This window comes from Chiloscyllium punctatum, chromosome 7 (genome assembly GCF_047496795.1).
Source record: "Chiloscyllium punctatum isolate Juve2018m chromosome 7, sChiPun1.3, whole genome shotgun sequence".
NCBI classification, from domain to species: Eukaryota; Metazoa; Chordata; class Chondrichthyes; order Orectolobiformes; family Hemiscylliidae; genus Chiloscyllium; species Chiloscyllium punctatum.
This window is the reverse complement of record NC_092745.1, coordinates 35,827,263-35,847,315: the sequence shown is the minus strand read 5'-3', so window position 1 is coordinate 35,847,315 and position 20,053 is coordinate 35,827,263. Positions and strand designations below refer to the sequence as shown.

At 46.5% G+C, this 20,053-nt stretch overlaps 1 gene segment (V, D, J or C); it reads left to right on the top strand.

The window, feature by feature from the left end:
- The first annotated feature begins 826 nt into the window (after positions 1–826).
- LOC140479580 (Ig kappa chain V region Mem5-like) lies at positions 827–13,101 on the top strand. The segment is given in 4 exon segments: positions 827–898; positions 1,085–1,380; positions 1,877–1,910; positions 12,255–13,101. Coding segments are annotated over 4 exon segments (708 nt in total).
- The last annotated feature ends 6,952 nt before the right edge of the window (positions 13,102–20,053 follow it).

Here is a 20,053-nt window from a genome sequence, read left to right as displayed (position 1 = left end):
GGCCACACAGAAACTGCTGCAGGAGTAGGCCATTTGGCCCTTTGAGTCTGCTCTGTCATTCAGTGTGATCATGGCTGATCCTCCATCGCAAAGACATATTCCTACTTTCTCCCCATTTCCTTCATGCTGTTAAAATGTAAAACAATTATCTCTCTCTTTCTCTTGAATATATTCAGTTCCTTCTCCTCCACAGTTTGACTATCCTCTGAGTGAAGAAATGTTTCCTCATCTCAGTCTGAAATGGTCTACACTGTATCCCCCTGAGATTGTGACCCCTGGTTCCAGACTCCCCAACCAGGGGAAACCTCCTCCCTGCCCAGCCCTGTTAGAATGTTATATGTTTCAATCAGATTCCCTCTCATTCTTCTGAACTCGAGTGAGTCCAGGCCCAGTTGATGAGAGAGTGAGAAGTGTGTTGGGGAGAAATGTTTTCACCCAGAGGTTGGTGGGAGTCTGGAACTCACTGCCTGAAAGGCTGGTTGAGTCACAAACTCTCATGACATTGGAGCAGTGTTTAGATATTCACTTGTGTTGCTGCAGCCCCCACGGTAATGGGCCAGGAGCTGGCGGATGGGATTAGTGTCATCAGATCTTTGCTGACCAGTTTAGACACAATGGGCCAAATGGTCTCATTCAGTGCTGATAACATCAATGACTTTCTGAGACAGAGACAGAGAATGGGAGTGAGAGAGAGAGAGAAAAGATGTCCTGACGTGGCTCTCCCTGCCTGATGTCATTTACATACTGAGGAACACCCAGTCAGACTCTCACAGGCTGCAGCTTTATAAAGCAGAGCCCAGTGAAGGGAGAGTTTATCAGGAAGCAGGCACAGGGACAGGAGCACACACCATGATTTCACACATCCAGCTGATCTGGCCCCTGGCATTCTGTATTGCAGGTATAAATCTCTCTCCTTCCACCTTGAATCTTTAGCTGCTCTGCATTTCACTCCAATTCCACTGACTTGTGATTGAAGGGAAAATGCTGAAACCAGAGGAATGCTCACTGTCTCCAACAATCTCTCATTTGACAGGCTCTTTCTGTTACAGTTCTGACTTCACTGTGTTTCTCTCTGACCCCTCAGGTATCAATGGGGACATCACCATGACCCAGTCTCCCCCGGTGCTGTCAGTGGGACTAGGCCAGACTACAACCATCACCTGTAAGGCCAGTCAAAGCATTAGCAGCTACCTTGCTTGGTACCAGCAGCGAGAAGGTCAGAAACCCTCTCTCCTGATCTACAGTGCAACAACTCGATTCACAGGAGTCTCCGATCGATTCACCGGCAGTGGATCAGGGACCAGTTTCACCCTGACAATCAGCAACGTTCAGAATGAGGATATCGCTGACTATTACTGTATGCAGCATAACAGCTGGCCTTCACAGTGATACAGATCCGTACAAAAACCTCAATACACACAGCACCAACTCCTGTACTGACCCAATCCACAGTTATATAAAATATATAATAATGGACACACCATTCCATCACCTGAACTGACACATTCACATTTACATCTAAATGAAACTGAACAAACTAACCTATGCCAGAATTGTCACTGTCCACAACACACTCCAGTCCCTGTGGTGTCCACCACTCACTGAAGGCCTCATGTTTCCACCTACACTCCATGACCACACTTGAAGAGCAGCTGCAAGATTGAACATCAAAAAATATATTTCGCAAACTGCCCAAGCCTAGCTGGACACAACCCAGAGATACAGACAGACAGAGAAAAAGCCATGAGTGAGGCAGAGAGAGAGGGGCAGGGAGAGGGTAAGAGTGACTGAGAGACAGGGAGAGGTTAAGAGTGACGGGGAGTAACAAAGAGCAGAAGATTTTGTGCAGCCTCTGCACTGGGAGCTCTCACTGTGGCTTACATTCGGTAAAGGAACCAAGCTCAGACTGAGTAAGTAAACCTCAATCCTCCGTTATTAACCCCGTCAATACTGAAACACAACTTCTAAAACACAAATGTTGAATTGTTGAAGGTGTTATTGAGCAGCTGCAGCGAATGAAATGGTTGATTGAGGAGCATTGTCTCTAACTGGGTGTCCAGCTGTATTTCTGTAGTTCCATTGCCCCCTTTAAGCAGCAAGATATAAGTCAGTCAGTTTTACTCACCGTGTGGAGGAGCTCTGTCCATTTGCAGCCTGTGGTCCCATTCCTGCAGCATGGAGTGAAATCAGTGAGTAGCCTCCTGCCAGTCTCAGTGCGACAGACACGGGCAGAGTTTGATGTGAGCTCTGGCTCCCCGTCCCAGTCTCTGATCACAATGACCTCAGCAGCACAGTGAGACACTGAGCTCCCACCTCCCCCAGCTTTAACTCTGCTCAATCACACAATCACAGAATTGTTACAGTGTACAAGGAGACCATTTCACCCGTCCTATCTGTACTGGCTCTTTGAATGAGTAATTGACAGAGTGTCATTCTCCTCAATTCTCCCTGTCACCCTGCACATTGTTCCTTTTCAAATAATAGTCTCATTCCCTTTGGAATGTTTCAATTGAAGCTGCCTCCACCACACTCTCGGGCAGTGCATTCCACACCTGAACCACTCACTGGCTGAACATGTTGTTCTCCATCTCACTTTTGTTACTTTTCCCAATTACTTTCAATCTGTATTCTCTCAGTCTCAATCCTTTCTCAATTGGGAACATTTTCTCCTTATTTTTTCTGTCCAGGCCCCTCCTGGTTTTAATTCCTTCAATAAATCTCCTCTCAGCCTTCTCCAAAGAAGACAGTCCCAAATTCTCCAGTAGATCTTCATAACTGATGTTCCTCATCCCTGGAATTACCTTTGGGAATTTAATTTGCCATCTCTACAAAACATTCACATGCTTCCTGAATTATTCACATTATTTATGTCCCTTATGATTTTACAAATTTCTCAGCCTCCGATGTTGCAGGGAAAATTGCCCCAGTTTATTCATCCTCTCCCGATCGTTCAAAACCTCCAATTCCGAGCAAAATCTTTTAAAATCTTTTTCTGCACCTTTTAAAAGTTTAACAATATCCTTCCTATCGCAGGATGATCAGAATTGTTCACATTATTCCCAAAGTGGCCTCACCAATCTCCTGTACAGCTGCAACATGATGTCCCAACTCCGATACTCAATACAGTGACCAATAAAGGCAAACGTTCCCAACAGCTTCTTCATCACCCTGTCTCCCTGTGATCCAGTTTTAAGGAATAATGCAGCTTACCTTCACCTTCGCCTTCGCCTTCGCCTTCACCTGCACCTTCACCTTCACCTTCACCTTCACCTTCACCTTCACCTCTCTTTTTTTCAGCAACACTCCACAGGGCCCTACCATTAACTATATAACTCCTGCCCTGGTTTGCTTTTCCAAAATGCAACATCTCACATTTAACTAAATTGAACTCCATTTGCCACACCTCTGCCCATTGCCCCATCTGATCAACGTCCCACTGTACCCTGAGATAAACCTCTTCACTATCCACTGTCCCACCAATTTTGGTGTCATTTACAAACTGATGTTAACTCCTATATTCACAGTGAAATCATTTATTTAAATGACCAAAAGCAGTGAACCCAGCACCACTCCTTGCGGCACACAGCTATTCACAGATCTCCAGTCTGAAAATCAACCCTTTCCCACCACTCTCTCTCTCCTATCTTCAAGCTATTTTTTTTTTTACCCAAATGGCTAGCTCCCCCTGGATCCCATGTGGTCTAACCTTACTAACCAGTCTATCATGTGGAACCTTGTCAAACACTTTACTGAAGTCCAAACAGACACTATCTACTGTTCTGCCTTCATCAATCTTCTTTGTCACCTCCTCAATCAAATCAGGGAAACACAATTTCCCATGCACAAAACCACATTGATTATCCAAATGGATGTAAATCCTGTCCCTCAGAATCCACTCCAATATCTTACCTAGCACTGACATCAGGCTCATTGGTCTATAGTTCCCTAGCTTTTCCTTATAGCCTTTCTGAAATAATGATACAACATTAGCCATCCTCTCTGCTCCTCCAACACCTTACCTATAGCTGTAATGATAAACATATCTCAGCAAGGGGCCCAGAAATCTCTTCCCTAGTTTCCCACAATGTTCTGGGATACACCTGATCAGGTCCTAGGGATTTATATACCTTTATATCTTTTAAGACCTTTCGCATCTACTCAGTTGTATTGTGGACTTTTTCAATATGTCACTATTTTTCCAAATTCCCTCACTTTCATGTCCTTCTTCCCCATAAATACTGACCTGAAATATTTGTTTAGGATATCACCCATCTCCTGTGTCTTACCAAAATACAGCACTCACATTTATCTGAATTAAACTCCATCTGCCATTCCTCAGCCCACTGGCCCAGTTGGTCAAGAGCCCATTGTACTCTTAGACAGCCTTATTCGCTGTCCACAATGCCATCTGAAAATTCACCTGAACAAACTCTCACAACTCTGGCCCCTCTCTGTCTGTGACACTGCTACTACCCTAATCTATATTCAGAAATTAAAGACCCTGTCCCCCATTTATAACGATTCTATCATATTTGCAGGTCTCTGTAAATTCCTTGCATTTGTATTCCTCCACATTCTTTCCACTGGGTGGTGATTTATTGTCTACTCTGAGGATTCCGTGGACCTTGGTGTTTCATTCTGATATTCCCCACTGGCTCCCACAGCCCAGCTCATCCCAAAGGAGCTCAGTCACAGCTCTGTTCAGGAGCAACGCTGTCTGGTCTGGCCAAATCTCATCTCCCCCAGACCCACTCCCAATGTCCCAAGAACCTAAAGCCTCCCTCCTGGACCCGCTCTCCAGCCCCACAGTCACCTGTGTTATCCTCCTGTTCCTCTTCACACTTGTTGGGGGCACTGGAAGTAATGTGCAGATTCCTTCTTTTTAGTTCATGCTACTAATTCCTTTCCACGCTCCCTAAAATCTGACTGCAGGACCACATCCTATTTCTCCCTTTGTCACTGGGACCAATGTGGACCACGACTGCTGACTGTTTCCCCTCTCCCCTCAGGGCGCTCTGCAGCCGCTCATTGACATCCTTGCGCCTGGCACCAAGGAGACATCACACCAACCTGGATTCCCATCTGCAGCTGCAGAAACACCTATCAATTGCCCTCCCTCTCAAATCTCCTCTCACTGTCGCTCTTCCAGTCTTCATTGTGCCCCCCTGTACAGCTGAGCCACCCGTGGTGCCAGGGACTTAGCTCTGGCTGCACTTCACAGATGAACCATCATTCTCATCAGGATTCCGAACTGAATCCCGGTTGGAGAGTGAGCTGCACTCAGGGGATTCCTGTACTAGCTGCCTGGTCCTTTTGGACTGTCTGCTTCTCCCCCATTCCCTCTCTCCCTGCATACTCTGAAGCTGCAGAGTGACCACATCTAGAAACGTGCTCTCCATGGAGCTCTCACCCTCACGGACTCTCCGCACTGGCACCAGCTGCTGCTCAAGCTCCGATACCTGGAGCTCCAACTGCTGTCACTGACCAGACTTCCTACACTCTTGGAAGTCCAGGAGCTGGGAAGCATTCTGAAGTTCCCACATGGATGCACACTTTCTCCACTCTTTGGTGACATCTTGGCAAAGTTCTGATGACAAACAGCTACAGCAGTGCTCACAGTCCAGTGGGTTCAGTGTTCCAGGGTTTTGGGGAAACTCTCCAGAAGACTTTAAGAAATAGGAGCAGAAATCAGCCATCCAGCCCATTGAATCTGCTCTGCCATTTGATCTTGGCAGATATGCTTCTCATCCCCATTCTCCTGCCAACTCCACATGTACCATCAATCCCATTAATAATCACGAACTTATCTATCTCTATCTTAAATACTCTCAGTGACTTTGCCTCCACTGCCCTCTGTAGCACTGAGTTCCACAGATTCGCCACCGTCTGGCTGAAGAAATTTGTCCTCATCTCAGCTCGAAAGTGTTGGCCCTTCATTCTGAGGCTGTGCCTTTGTTACCTCGACTCCTGTTTTTGGAAACATCTTATCTGCATCCACTGTATCCAGGCCTATCTGTATTCTGCAAATTTCAATAAGATCCCTCCTCATCCTTCTAAACTCCATCGAGTACAGACTCAGAGTCCTCAACCATGTCTCATATGACAAGCCCTTCATCCCCAGGATCATTCTTGTAAACCCCTCCAATGCCAGCACATTGTTCCTTAGAATATGGGTCCCAAAACTGCTCACAATATTTAAAATGCAGTCTGACTAGAGCCTTGCACAGCCTCAGCAGTACATCTCTGCTCTTGTGTTCTGGCCCTATTTAAATGAATGCGAACATTTTATTTGCCTTCCCAAGCACAAACTGGACCTGCCTGTTAACCTTAAGAGAAACCTGAGTGAGATTTGTGCTTTAGATTTCCAAAGGCTTTCCTCATTTAGCAAACAGTCTTTGCATTTCTTCTTTCTCCCAAAGGGCATAACCTCACACTGTAACACATTGTATTCTATCTTCCAATTCTTTGCCCACTCTCTGAGCCTATCCAGGACCTTTTACAGCCTTCCCACTTCCTCAAGACTTCCTGTCCCTCCACTTATATCATGTCATCTGAAAACCTAGCAACAATGTCTTCACTTCCTTCATCCAGATTGTTAATGTATAACATGAATCGTTGAGGTCCTAAGGCCCTGCAGACCTCTACCGGTCACCAGCTGCCATTGTTCCTCGCTCTCTGCTTTATGCCAACCTGCCAGTCCTCAGTCCATGCCAGTACCTCACCCCTAACACTATCAGCGCTTATCTCATGTCAAATGCCCTCTGGAAAATCCAAATAGGTTACTTCCTCAGACTCTCCTTTGTCTGACAGGCTCATTGTCTCCTTTGGGAATTCTAACAGATTTGCCAGGCATGACCTCCCCTTGACTCATCCCTATTTTCTCAAAGCACTTCCAAGTCCTCTACAATTTCATCCTTCAATTGAAGTCTAAAACCTGACCAACAACTGAGTCCAGGGTAACTGGCCTATAACGTCCCATCTTCTACCTCCCTCATTTCTTAAACAGGGCTGTTATGTGAGCCATTTTCCTGTCCCTTGCCCCCACCAAATGCCACGCTCCCCCACCTCCACACCCTGACTCCATTGATTACTGAAAGATCATCACCAATGCCCCCACAATCTCCTCAGCAATCTCCTTCAGAACACACTGGTGTAGTTCATCCAGTCTGGGTGAGTTATCCACATTCAGACCTTTCAGCTTCCCCAGTACCTCCTCCTTAGTGATGGCCACTACACTCCCCTCTGCCCCCTGACAGTCTTGATGTACTGGTATGCTGCTGGTGTTTTCCATTGTGCAGACTGATGCAAAGTATCGATTCAATTCCTTGGCTATTTCTTCATTTCCTATTATTCTTTCTCCAGTGATCCAAAGTCTATTTTTGCCTCCCTCTTCCTTTTTATATATCTGATAAAACTCTTGCAATCTCCTTGTATATTACTGGCCAGCTTACCCTCACATTTCACCTTCTCCACCCTTAGTGCTTTTTTTGTTATCCTCCAAACGTTTTTAAAGACTTCCTAATCCACTGGCTTCCCACTATTTTCCACCACATTGTATGCCTTTTCCTTTTGCTTTTATGCTGTCCTTGACGTCCCTCATCAGCCATGGTTACCTTGTCCTCCCCTTAGTATGTTTCTTCTTTTTTGGAATGAATTCCTGCTCTGCTTCCTGAATTACGTCCAGAAATTTTGCTATTTGCTGCCCTGCCATCTTACCTGCTCGGCTCCCCTTCCAATCAACTCTGGTCAGCTCCTTCCTCATGTCTTTGTAGTTCCCTTTACTCAATTGAAATCCTGTTCCATCTGATTGCAGCTTCTCCCTCTCAAACTGCAGGGGGATTTCTTTCATATTATGGTCACTTATCCACAGGGATACTTTCATCTTCAGCTCACTAATCAAGTTTGCCTCATTACACATCACTGAATCCAAAACTGCATGTTCCAAATGATCAACCACAAGCTGTTTCAAAAACCATCTCGTAGACATTCCATGAAATCCTTTCCTTGAGACACACTACCAAGTCCACCTATCCATTGAAGTCTGCCCTGACATTTTGTATCTGGCATTTCTATCTCCTGATTGATTTCCTTCCCCACACCCTGATGACTGCTTGGAGACCTGGACAGAACTTGCATCAGATTCTTTATTTCTTGCGGTTCCTCAGCTCTACTCACACAGATTCTACACCTTCTGACTCTCTATCACTTCTTGCTACTGATTAATTTCATTCCTTATTAACAAGGCAACACTTGCCCCTTTGCCCATCTGCTTGTCCTTTTGATGGGACATGTATCCTTGGATATTTCGTTCCCAGCCCGGATCCCCTTACAGCCATGTCTCTGTGACAGCCACAACATCGTACCTGCCAGTTTCAATCTGCACTCCAAGGTCATTGTGTATACTGTGTGCTTTTAAGTACAACACCCTCAGTCCTGCATTGACTGCCCTCCTTCTCATCATTGTCCTCTTATCTGCTGTGCTTTACGTTTGATCTCTGATCCTTCCCACACTTTCTGTCCTATTACATCTTCTAGAAACTTGAAAAACCTCTCCCTCCACTTTAACTGGTTTAAATTCCTTAGAAACTCAATTTACCTCGATATGTGGCATCACTTTGTCGACCTTACTCGGAATGCTTCGTGCATTTAGACACAACCTCTTTAAGTTTGTTCTATTATTGATTTTCCCTGCACTTTTATGCTTCCTTTGATATTCAAAATTCCATCCCTTTCTTTTATTTTCTGGTAATCCCATCACTAACCAGCAATCCTACCTTCTCCTTTACCTTCCATTTTCTCATTTTCATCCAACTGAGCCAAATTACTTTCTCTTTGGGTTGAGTTCAGGCCAATATTTATCGTTGAGCCAACATCATTAATGCTCTTTGATCTCATTGCTTCTAGTGGGATCTTGTTGTGCAGAAACTGGCTGCCATGTTACTGACATTGCAACAGGGGCTGCTTGTCAAACAAAACGACCTGTTGGAGTCTTTTGGAGAGCCTGAAATGTTAAGGGCTGGATTGAAATACAATTAGAGTCAGAGAGATGGACAGCACAGAAACAGACCCTTCGGTCCAACTTGTCCATGTTGACCAGATATCCTAAATTAATCTCGTCCCATTTGCCAGCATTTGGCCCCTATCCCTCTAACATGTTCCTATTGACATATGCATGCCTTTTAAATGTTGTAATTGTACCAGCCTTCACCACTTCTTCTGGCAGCTCATTCCACACATTTAACACCCTCTGAATGAAAATGTTGTCCCTTAGGTCCCTTTTAAATCTTTCCCCGTCACCTTCAAACTATGCCCTGCGGTCCTGGACTCCCCCACTCTGGAGAAACGATCTTCTCTATTCACCCTATCAATGCCACCCATGACTTTATAAACCTCTATACAGTCACCCATCAACCTGCAATGATCCAGGGAAAACAGCCTCAGCCTATTCAGCCTCTCACTTTCGCGCAAATCCTCCAACCTTGGCAACATCTTTGTAAATCTTTTCTGAACCATTTTAAGATTCACAACATTTTTCTTGTAACAAGGTGACCAGAATTGCACACAGTATTCCAAAAGTGCCCTAATCAATGTCCTGTACAGCTGCAACAGCTCCCAACTCCAATACTCAATGCACAGACCAATAAAGGAAAGCAAACCAAATGATTTTGTCACTCTCCTACCGACCTGCAACTTCGTCTTCAAGGAACTATTCTTCATTTTTTGGATGAACTGAGAGTCTTTCAGTTGTGAAAGATGCCATTCCATGGCACTATTGGATAAAGAGCAGGCAGTTCCCCCTGGTGTCCCTGGTCAATATTTATCCCCCAGTCAAAATCACTAAGAATGTATTTATTGCTAATTATCACATGGTGTTTGGGATCTTTCTGGGCACAGTCTGCTGGAAAGATCTATTGGGACATCCTGAGTTAGGGATAGGTGCTACACAAATGCAAGTCTTTCTTTCAGGTTTGGAGTCTCCTGATCCGGATCCTCATCCATTGTATGAGCACTCTCACCTTCCAGGGGTCATGGGGTCATTAGGAAGAGTGACCCTGTCTGACCCTAGAACACTGAGACTCTTTGCAGCCTCACCCTTGACCCTCAGCCCAATAGTGTGCAGCAAGGTTTGAAATATAATCCAGAACCTTCTACACAGGCACCCGATGTGACTCTTTCCTGAAATGTGTGGATCCGAGTCTGCTCCAATGTTCTCGGATAAAGTTTTCCTGATCTGTGGGTGATCGGAGGTTTGTTAAAGAAATATCGAGCTCCATCCCACTTTCCAGCTCTTGCTCCACAGTTCTGGAGGTTTCACTGTTTGAAGTGAACATCCAAGTGTTTTTTTCAATATGACGAGGGTTTCTGCCTTTCCCACCCTTTCAGACAGTGAGTCCCACATCCCACCAACCTCTGGGTGAAAACAAATACCCTCAACTCCCCTCTAACCCTGCCCCCAACTGATTTCAATCTCTCCCCATGGTTATTGCCCTTTGTGCTGGTGGAAATCAGTCCTTCCTATCCAATCCATCCAGGGCCCTCATCATTTTACACAACACCATCAAATCTCCCCTCTGCCTCCTCTGTTCCAAAGAAAACACTCCCAGCCAATCCAATCATTCCTCAAAGCTCAAAATTCCCATTCCAGACAAACTCCTCCTCTATCCTGGTCTCTCGAGGGATCACATCCTTCCTGTAATGTGATGACCAGAACCGTGCACAGTTCTCTCACTGTACTCTAACTGGGGTTTTATACAATTCCAGAATAAAAAAACTCCTTGCTTTCACTCTCAACCAAAAATGAGATAAGGGAGGTGATGGCCTCATGGTATTATTGCTGAGCTGTTAATCCAGAGATCCAGATAATGTTCTGGGAACCAGGGTTAGAATCCAGCAGATGGTGGCATTCAAATTCAAACAAAAAAAATCTGTAATTAAAAGGTTAATGATGACCATGAAACCATCATTGATTGTTAGGAAAAAGCCATCTGATTCCCTAATGTCCTTTAGGGAAGGAAACTGCCATCCTTACCATGTGACTGCAGACCCACAGTAATGTGGTTGACTCTAAATGCCCTCTGAGCGGTTATGGATGGGCAATAAATGCTGCCGATCCAGCAATGCCCTCATTCCATCAAGGGAAAAAGAAAAACAGTTTCTCCCATGTGTGTTCTTAACCACCTTACTGACCCGCATTCATTAATCACCATGGCCACATCTTCAGCTCCAAACACATGTGACTTCCAGCTTCAAAATGATGAGAGACATTCCTTCATTATCTGAGAAACAGATCGAAACATCAAACACAGGAACAGCAGTAGGCCATTCGGCCCTTCAAGCCTGCTCCACCATTCAATATGATAATGGCTGATCGTCCAACACAGTACCCTGTTCCTGCTTTCTCCCCACATTCTTTGATCCCTTTAATCCTAAGAACTATATCTAATTCCTTCTTAAATACACACCGCATCTAATTCCCTTTTGCAGGAAAATTGGATGACAATTATTAGGTTGTTGTTTTTTGACCAGTGTGGACACAATGGGCTGATGGGCCTTTCCGGCTCTCTGACTCTATTATTATTTATTATGAGTAACTGGGTACCAAGGACTGACCCCTGTGGCACCCTAAGTCGTAATTACTTGCCATTCAGAAAAAGACTCCTTCTTTCTGTGCTGTTGGCCAACCAGTACCCAATCCATGTCAGTACATGGCCCCAATCCTCTTGTTCATTCGGTCTAGATCGGAAAGTCCCACCTTTACTCTTTGTTGGAACAGATTCTGAACGACCTCTGTCTCGTCCTTCAAGGGCTCCCACTGCCCTGACACTGATTTCCCATCATGTCATTGCTCCCGGTCCACTTTTACCAAAGCACCACACAGTTTAGTAAAATGAAAAGTTTTATGCTTACTGCACAGTTCTCCATTTCCATCCATATTCTCAATCTCACTGAGTTCTGATCAATGTCACGAAAATGCTCCCCCATTGATAGCCTTTCCAGGTGCACACATTCATTCCATAAACAATGGTCTAAAACTTTCCCTTCTCTATCAGGGGCATAATGGGATGGCCAATAAATGCTGGCCCTGCCAGTGACACTCACATCCCAAGAAGCAATTTGAACAATATCTATTCTTTTGTTGGGTTAATTCTGTATTGACTAAAAATGTTCAAAAAGATTGTGTTGCCAGTGAATATTGGTGAGGGTTGAATTCCCTTCGAATGGCAGGGATTAAAATTGTTTCTCTTATCTTTCAGGCCGTGAGAACTCTCAGCCCAAGCTGACCCTACTGCCCCCCTCCCCGGAGCAGGTCAATGCCAAGAGCACTGCCACCCTGGTGTGCCTTGCCAATCACTTCTATCCCGATGAGCTGGAGGTGCAGTGGAAGAAGGATGGTGCAGTCATTTCGGACGGGGTTCAGACCAGCAACTACCTGCGAGCTTCGGACAGCACCTACAGTGTCAGCAGCCTGCTGACCCTCTCTGGGTCTGACTGGGAGTCCAACGCTCGCTTCTCCTGTGCCCTCACCCACGTGACCCTCCCCTCTCCCCTCAGCAAGAGCATCAGGAAATCAGAATGTGTGTAGAGGGTGGGAGACAGTCCACAGAGGAGACACAACTTTAAATAGAACAGGGCTGAGCTGGCAGGACAAAGGTCATTGTCAGCACTGAATTTCAACTCTTTTCCTTCTCAGGATGGCTCAGAGAATCTTCTGAGGTTTGGATATTAAAGCAGGTCATTGCGACAGTGTCAAGAGAGCTTTACACGATGTCAAACGTCATGCTGTACCTTGTCCAGAAAGTGTTTGATTGGGACAGGGTTGACTTGTGATGCCGAGTAAAATCTCTTGAAGTTGCTGAAAACTGTCAGCTGTACAAAACAATGTAACCTCAGAATTCTCTGCTTCAGTTAACCAGATCTTCTTCCTGCTTAGCTGTCAGTTCCAATTTAAGGTTTGGTCACTGTTTAAAGGGACAGGATTATCCTGTTATTGAGAAAATCTCCACAAGTGTTTTTCTCAAGCTCCTTTGTGGCTGTGAATTTGAGCAGCTTCCTCTGTCTGGGCTGTTCATTGCAGTTTTTTTCTGTCAATGTGAATCTGGAAAAGGGAATAAAGATGAAAATTCAGTCTCTGTCTCAATGTGCTTTGGAAATAGATGACCTCCCCCCCACCTCAGTTGATTGGCTGCATTTCAGCAGATCATTGTCAAGATTGGCTGGTTGGCCTGCCAATCAATTATAATCATCAATCATTAATCATTTTCAAATGATCCCTTTGATCAGGGATTTGTGTAGGTTACAAGATTCCAAAAAAGAACAGAAACTGAAAGCTGTTAGGACTCAATAAGTACAATCTGATGCATTCCCTCATCACTCTGGTGATCCTGGCCCAGCTGATGGGATCGCACTGTGCAATCTCTGCTGCATGTTGGTTAGCCGCTGAAACAATCTTCAGACATTCACCAACATTGTCGGCCTTGTGTGTCTCTCGGAGTGTGAGTGTTTAACTTAACGTTGCCTGTAGATCTCTGAGTGTGGGTGTGTTACTCAGAGAGACACCCACATTCAGAGACTCCTGTGGACTGTGAGTATGTTACTCAGTGCTGCCTGTCTCTCAGAGTGCGTGTGTTACATACTGTTGCCTGTAGGTGTCTCTCTCAGTGCGCATGTGTTACTCTGTGCTATCTGGAGGTGTCTCTCTGAGGTCTGTGTCTCCGAGCAATGGATTGAGAACGGGCTTTGTTCTCGGGATTGAAGATTAGGCTTTAATCTTCTCAAATCATGAATGAAAAACAGTTCAGCTGATTCAGCCTGAGATGACAGCTCATTCAGATGGCCAAAGTTAAAAAGCACACAACACCAGGTTAGATTCAACAGGTTTATTTGGAAGTAGAAAGCGTTCAGAGCACTGCTCCTTCATCAGGTAGCTGGAGGGTCATTGGACACAGAATTTATGGTAAATTCAGATAGCAGCTGAGAAAGGTGAATACCGAGAGTGTATTCTCGGTAAGTGAGGGATTTCAGAGGCAGTGGGCACTGTGCTCCGGAATGTGTTGCCCAATTCCGAGGGGATTCTCTGAATCCAGGGTCAGAGCAGTCGTGGCTGCCTGCCCAGCCATTGCTGGCTCCCCATAGTCATATTTCAATGCTTAATTAACCCAAAACTAGGTGCAGCAATATTACATTTCAGGGAGGGGAGCTGTCTGATGGAGGGAGGTTGAATTCTTGCAGCCCCAAGTGAGGTTGCGGTGGATTAATGACAGGTTTGACCACCATGACGGTGCTACCTTCTCCGCCCCCCGCCCCCGCCCCCAACACCGCCCCAGCTGTGATGACCCTCGGATTAAAAGTGTGACTGCTCTGGGATGATGACCACATTCCTGGGTGATGGAGAGAAGGCCAACCTCTCCCAACGGCAGCACAGGGTGGATCGAAGGGGCATCAAGAGTAAGCATGGAGAGATTGAGGGTGACAGAAGGAAGGGGTTGGTTGGCAGGCTGTAATTCAGAGTCAGGTCCCAGAGCATCAGTCCTTCTGATACTCCCCTTTCTATCTGCCAGCCAGGGCTCCCTGATTGGACAAGGTTAAACGTCCCTGTCAGAGAACCAATATTTTATCAAAAGGAATAAAAGATTTATTGAACAAGGAGCTCAAGAGCTAAACGACACTAGACAAAATAATGGTTTGAAAGGTTTCATCATGGACACTGCAAATAAGATTTGGTGAAGACCTTTTTCACTCAGCAAGTGGTGAGAATCTGGAATAGACTGTCATAGAATCCCTAAAATGAGGAAACAGGCTATTTGGCCCAACACGCCCACACTGATCCTTGGAAGAGTTACCCACCCAAGACCCTATCCTATTACTCTACTTTCCCCTGACTAATGAACCTAATCTACACATCCCTGATCACTATAGGCAATTTAGCACAGCCAATTCACCGAACCTGCACGTCTTTGAATTTTGAGAGGAAACCAGAGTACCCAGAGGAAACCTACACAGACGTGGGAAGAATGTGCTAACTGCACACAGACAGTTGCCTGAGGCTGGAATCAAACCTGGGTCAAAATACTCAAAAAAAACTTGACTTCACTCCAGCCTCAGCCTCCACATCTGCCCCGCCCACTCTGCAACCAAGACTGCAACTACATTTCCCAGGGTCACCCCTGAGTCCTACTGCCTACCTGCAGCCAGCCAGAACACTCGCTCTCCCTCCTCACCCATACACCCCCACAGTGCACCCTATCCCTCCACTTCTCCCTCTTTACTTCATCCCCACCTTCCCATTCCCCCACCTCACTCCAGAACCCACCTCCGCCCCAATCCCCTTTCTTTCCCACACCCATTCCTCCGTGCTACATCACAACTGACCATCACCCACCACATGCCATCACCCTTTCCCCCAAAAACGCCACCCACGAGCCTTGTTACATATTTACCATGCCCCCCGACCTCAAACATTCTGAGGCCAAAAGGTCCATCCTCATGGAAGGGCTCACATTCATTCCCCTCTGCTTCCACCTCAACAAATCCCACACCCTCCAGGATGTGGAGCTCTTCTTCGGCCACCTCTACCTCCATGTCTTCTTCTTTAACACAAACTCACAACCTCCCTCTGAGGATCCCTACACCTGCCTCCAATGTTCCTCCTCTGCTTGGTCACCCCCCCCCCCCCCCCCACCAGCCGTCCCGACCTTAGATCTCTTCATTGCTGTCTGTTGATGTGTCTTCAGCCGCCTTAATTTCTCCACCCCCTCACACTCTCCAATCACACTCCCTCCGAAAATGCACTGCTGCACTGTGTCCACACCAACCCCTGGTTCACCATTAAACCCGCTGACAATGGCAGAGGGGTGGTTATCTGGAGAACGGCTGTAGCCATGTCACAGAGGCCGAACGCCAACTCTCAGACACCATGTCCTACCCCCCTTGCCCATGACCCCACTGTGACCCATCAGTCCCAAATCACTCGCACTGTCAGTGCCCCCATTGCCTCAAGTGATCTCGCTTCCACTGTCTCCAATCTCATAGTCCCCCAACCCCATAATGCCCAGTTTTATCTGCTCCCCAAGATCCACAAGCCCAACTACCTGGCGAACCCCTCATTTCAGAATGCTCCTGCCCCACTGAACTCCTCTCATCCTACCTCGACTCCATCCTCTTCTCCTTCGTTCAGGCACTTCCCAACTACATCTGCTACACCAACCATGCCCTCTATCTCTTCAGTAACCTTCAGTTCCCCAGACCTGAGTGCTTTATCTCCATTATGGACATGCAGTCCTTATATATGTCCATACCCGATAAGGATGGCCTCCAGGGCCTCCACTTCTACCTCTCCGACAGATCCATACAGTCCCCCTCCACCAATACCCACCTCCGCCTCGCCAAACTGGTCCTCACCCTCAATAACTTTTACTTTAACTCCTCCCATTTCCTCCAAATCCAGTGTATGGCCATGGGCACCCGGATGGGCACCAGCTACGCCTGCCTCTTTATCGACTCTGTCGAACAATCCCTCTTCAGTACCGACACAGGCTCCATTCCCCAACTCTTCCGCCATTATATCAATGACTGTGTTGGTGCAGCAGCCTGCACCCAGGCTGAACTGGAACAGTTCATTCACTTAACCCACAACTTCCACACCATCTTCAAATTCCCTTGGTCCATCTCGGACACCTCCCTCCCCTTTGTTGTCCTCTCCATTTCCAATTCTGGTGACTATCTTCAGACAGACATTTACTACAAAGCCACAGACTCCCATATCTAACTGGACCGCACCTCCCCCCATCCAGTATCCTGCAAGAACTCCATCCCATTCTCCCAATTCCTCTGCCACCACCCCATCTGCTCAGAGGAGGAGACCTTCCACTGATCACAGATGTCTATCTATTACAAACAAAGTGCTTTTCCTCCTTCTGTCATCCAACGCATCCCCTCTATTTCCCGTTCCACTGCTCGAAACCCAGCCCCCTCCAAACGCAATGAAGACAGAGTCCCCATTATCCTCACCTATCAGCCCACCAACCTCCGTATCCAAAGTATCAGCCTTGAACACTTCTGCTAACTCCAACTAGACCACACCACGAAATATATCTTCCTCTCCCCACCGCTGGATGCCTTCCACAAGGACCATTCCCTTTGACAATTTGCGTCACTCTCCCACCTACCCCACCTCCGCAACCCCCGCCCCCCCGAACCCCAGGTGCCTTCCCTGCAACCCAAAACGATGCAAAACCTGCTGGTACACCAATCTCTCACCTCCATACAGGGCCCCAAACAGTCCTTCCAGGTTAGACAGAGGTTCACCTCTCTCTCCTCCCACCTAATTCACTGCATCAGGTGCTCCCAGTGTGGTCTTCTCTATTTTGGGAAGACCAAACATAAACTTAGGGAATGGTTCACTGAGCATCTTAGCTGGGCCCGGAGGGGCTGACTGGACCTCCCAGTCACTGCCTATTTTAATTCCCCTTCCCACTCCCTTTCTGAAATGACCATCCTTGGCCTCTTCCATTGACACAACAAACCAAACTGCACATTGGAGGAACAACACCCCATATTATGCCTGGGTAGCCAACAGCACAGAGGACTCAACATTGAGTTCTCCAATTTCATATAACAACCCTTCCCACTCCCCTATCTTTCTTCCCAATCTCTCTCCCTCCCTTCCACTGCTTCATGCCACCTACCGGATTCACTCCTCCGATTGACCAAACAGGTCATAACCTCTACCTGTCATCATCAATCCCCACTTCATCATCCTGTCCCTGCCACTCCCTTTATCTTCGCTCCCCCTACACCCACCCCGCCATTCCTGAAAAAGAGTTCCACACCAAAATGTCAACTAGGATTGAACGGTGGCTCAGTGGTTAGCACTGCTACCTCACAACACCAGGGACCTGGGTTCAATTCCTGCCTGTCTCTTTGCACATTCTCCCTGTGTCTGCATGGGTTTCCTCCGGGTGCTCCAGTTTCCTCCCATATTCCAAAAATGTGCAGGTCAGGTGAATTGGCTATGCTAAACTGCCCACAGTGTTAGGTGTGTTAGTCAGGGGTAAATATGGGGTAGTGGAGTGGGTTTTGGTGCGTTACTTTTCAGAGAGGCGGTGTGGACTTGTTGGGCTGAAGGGCCTGTTTCCACACTGTAGAGAATTGTGCAGCACTGCTGCCTCACAGCGCTAGGGTCCAAGGTTCGATTCCAGCCTAGGACGACTGTCTGCGTTGAGTTTGCACATTTTCCCCGTATCTGCGTGGGTTTTCTCCGGATGCTCTGGTTTCCTCCCACAGTCCAAAGATGTGCAGGTCAGATGAATTTGACATGATAAATTGCCCATCTTGTTAGGTGCATGAGAGGGAAAATGGGTATGGGTGGATTACTCTTTGGGGGTCGGTGTGGACTGGTTGGGCTGAATGGCCTGTTTCCATACTGTTGGGAGTCTAATCTAATCTACTCCGCTGCCTGACTTGCTGTGTTCCTCCAGCCTTCTCCCTGTCGACATTGAATGGAAACTGCAGGAAAGGGCTGGACAATCAAGTATCAGGGCCATAAACAAATGGGACATGCAACAGATAGATGCATTGAGGTGGTCATTCTCAAAGAGAAGAGCAAACTGGAAATGAAACATTCAGATCCATTGGATGGAATTTAATGTCAGAAAGTGTGAGACCATGCACTTTGGTCAGAATAATCTAAAGGCCAACTATTATTTAAATACTGAGAGATTCCAATACAGTGCAGTACAGAGTGATCTGGGTGTCCTTATGCATGGGACACTAAAAGTTAGTGCAGGTACAGCAAGTAATTGAGAAGGTGAATGGAACTTTCGCCTTTATTGCTGGGGGTTGGAAGTTTAAAGTAGAGAAAGCCTGTTCAAACTGTACAGGGTGTTAGTGAGCCTGCATTTGGAGTATTGTGTGCAATTTTGGTCCCTGTATTTAAGAAAGGATGGACAGACATTGGAGTCTCCCTCCTGCTCCTATTTCCCATGTCCTTGTGTGCACCAGCGTCCTTCCCTCACAGCAGAGCTGGTTGGAGCCTGCCTGCAGTAGCAGCCTCCAGTCTCTAGGTGGTGCTGCCAAATGATCTGCCTTGGCCAGGCTGTCACAGTTCCCACATTACAACAATGTCTGGACTTCAGAAGTATTCCATTGGCTGTAAAACATTTTCAAACATCCTAAGTTCAAGGACGGTATAACAGATATATAATTCTCTCCCTTTTTATATTTTATCTCCATGCCTTCCCATCTATTACCTAACAACACTTGTGTCAAGTCCGGAATGAATCATGAATCTCTGGGAGAACTTAATCTATGACAACACTGGGATTAATGATCACCTCCTCAGTGGGCTTTGTGGATGAAGGTCAATAGCAATCTCCTTATGACTTGATCTGAGTTGGTCTGAGTCAGTCAGTGTTATTGTTCTGGGTAGAGACAGTACTGACCAACCTCAGACCCTGTGATCTGATTGAGATAAAGGGTTAGCTGTGCAGGGCTTTCACACATGGCTCATTCACATAGTGAAGCAGGGATTCCCCATTTTGGGAGAGTAAATGGAACTAACAAACTGGGTGGGCGTGACACCCCCACCCTGTCCCCAAGAGTGGGGACAGGAACAATAATATTCTCAGACAGAAAGGATGGTAAAAATGATAAAGAGAGGACAGGATGCATGACACTCCCCAGAGACAGGCAAACAGTATCTGTCTGCTCCCCACTTTCTTGTTGTGACATATGTCCTTGGGAAATGGGTTTGGTTTAAATTTTCTCAATTGTCTTTAGGTTTGATGAGGTGATTTGGTAACAATGATTCCAATTCCATATTTTGTGTGGCAGCAGATCTACTGAAGGCCATGCTTTTATTTGGAGGTTGCCCAGGTTTCTGTCCAGGCTGATGCAGCATGGTCTACAGTGCTGCTCCTATTGGGCTAATCCATCACACATGAGGGAGTCTGACAGACGCTTTCTCTTTGTGCTGGCAAAGGGAGACATTTGTTTACACTTTAATTGCGGCCAAAGAAATTAGTCAGTGGATGTAATTCCAGCTGAATATAAAGTT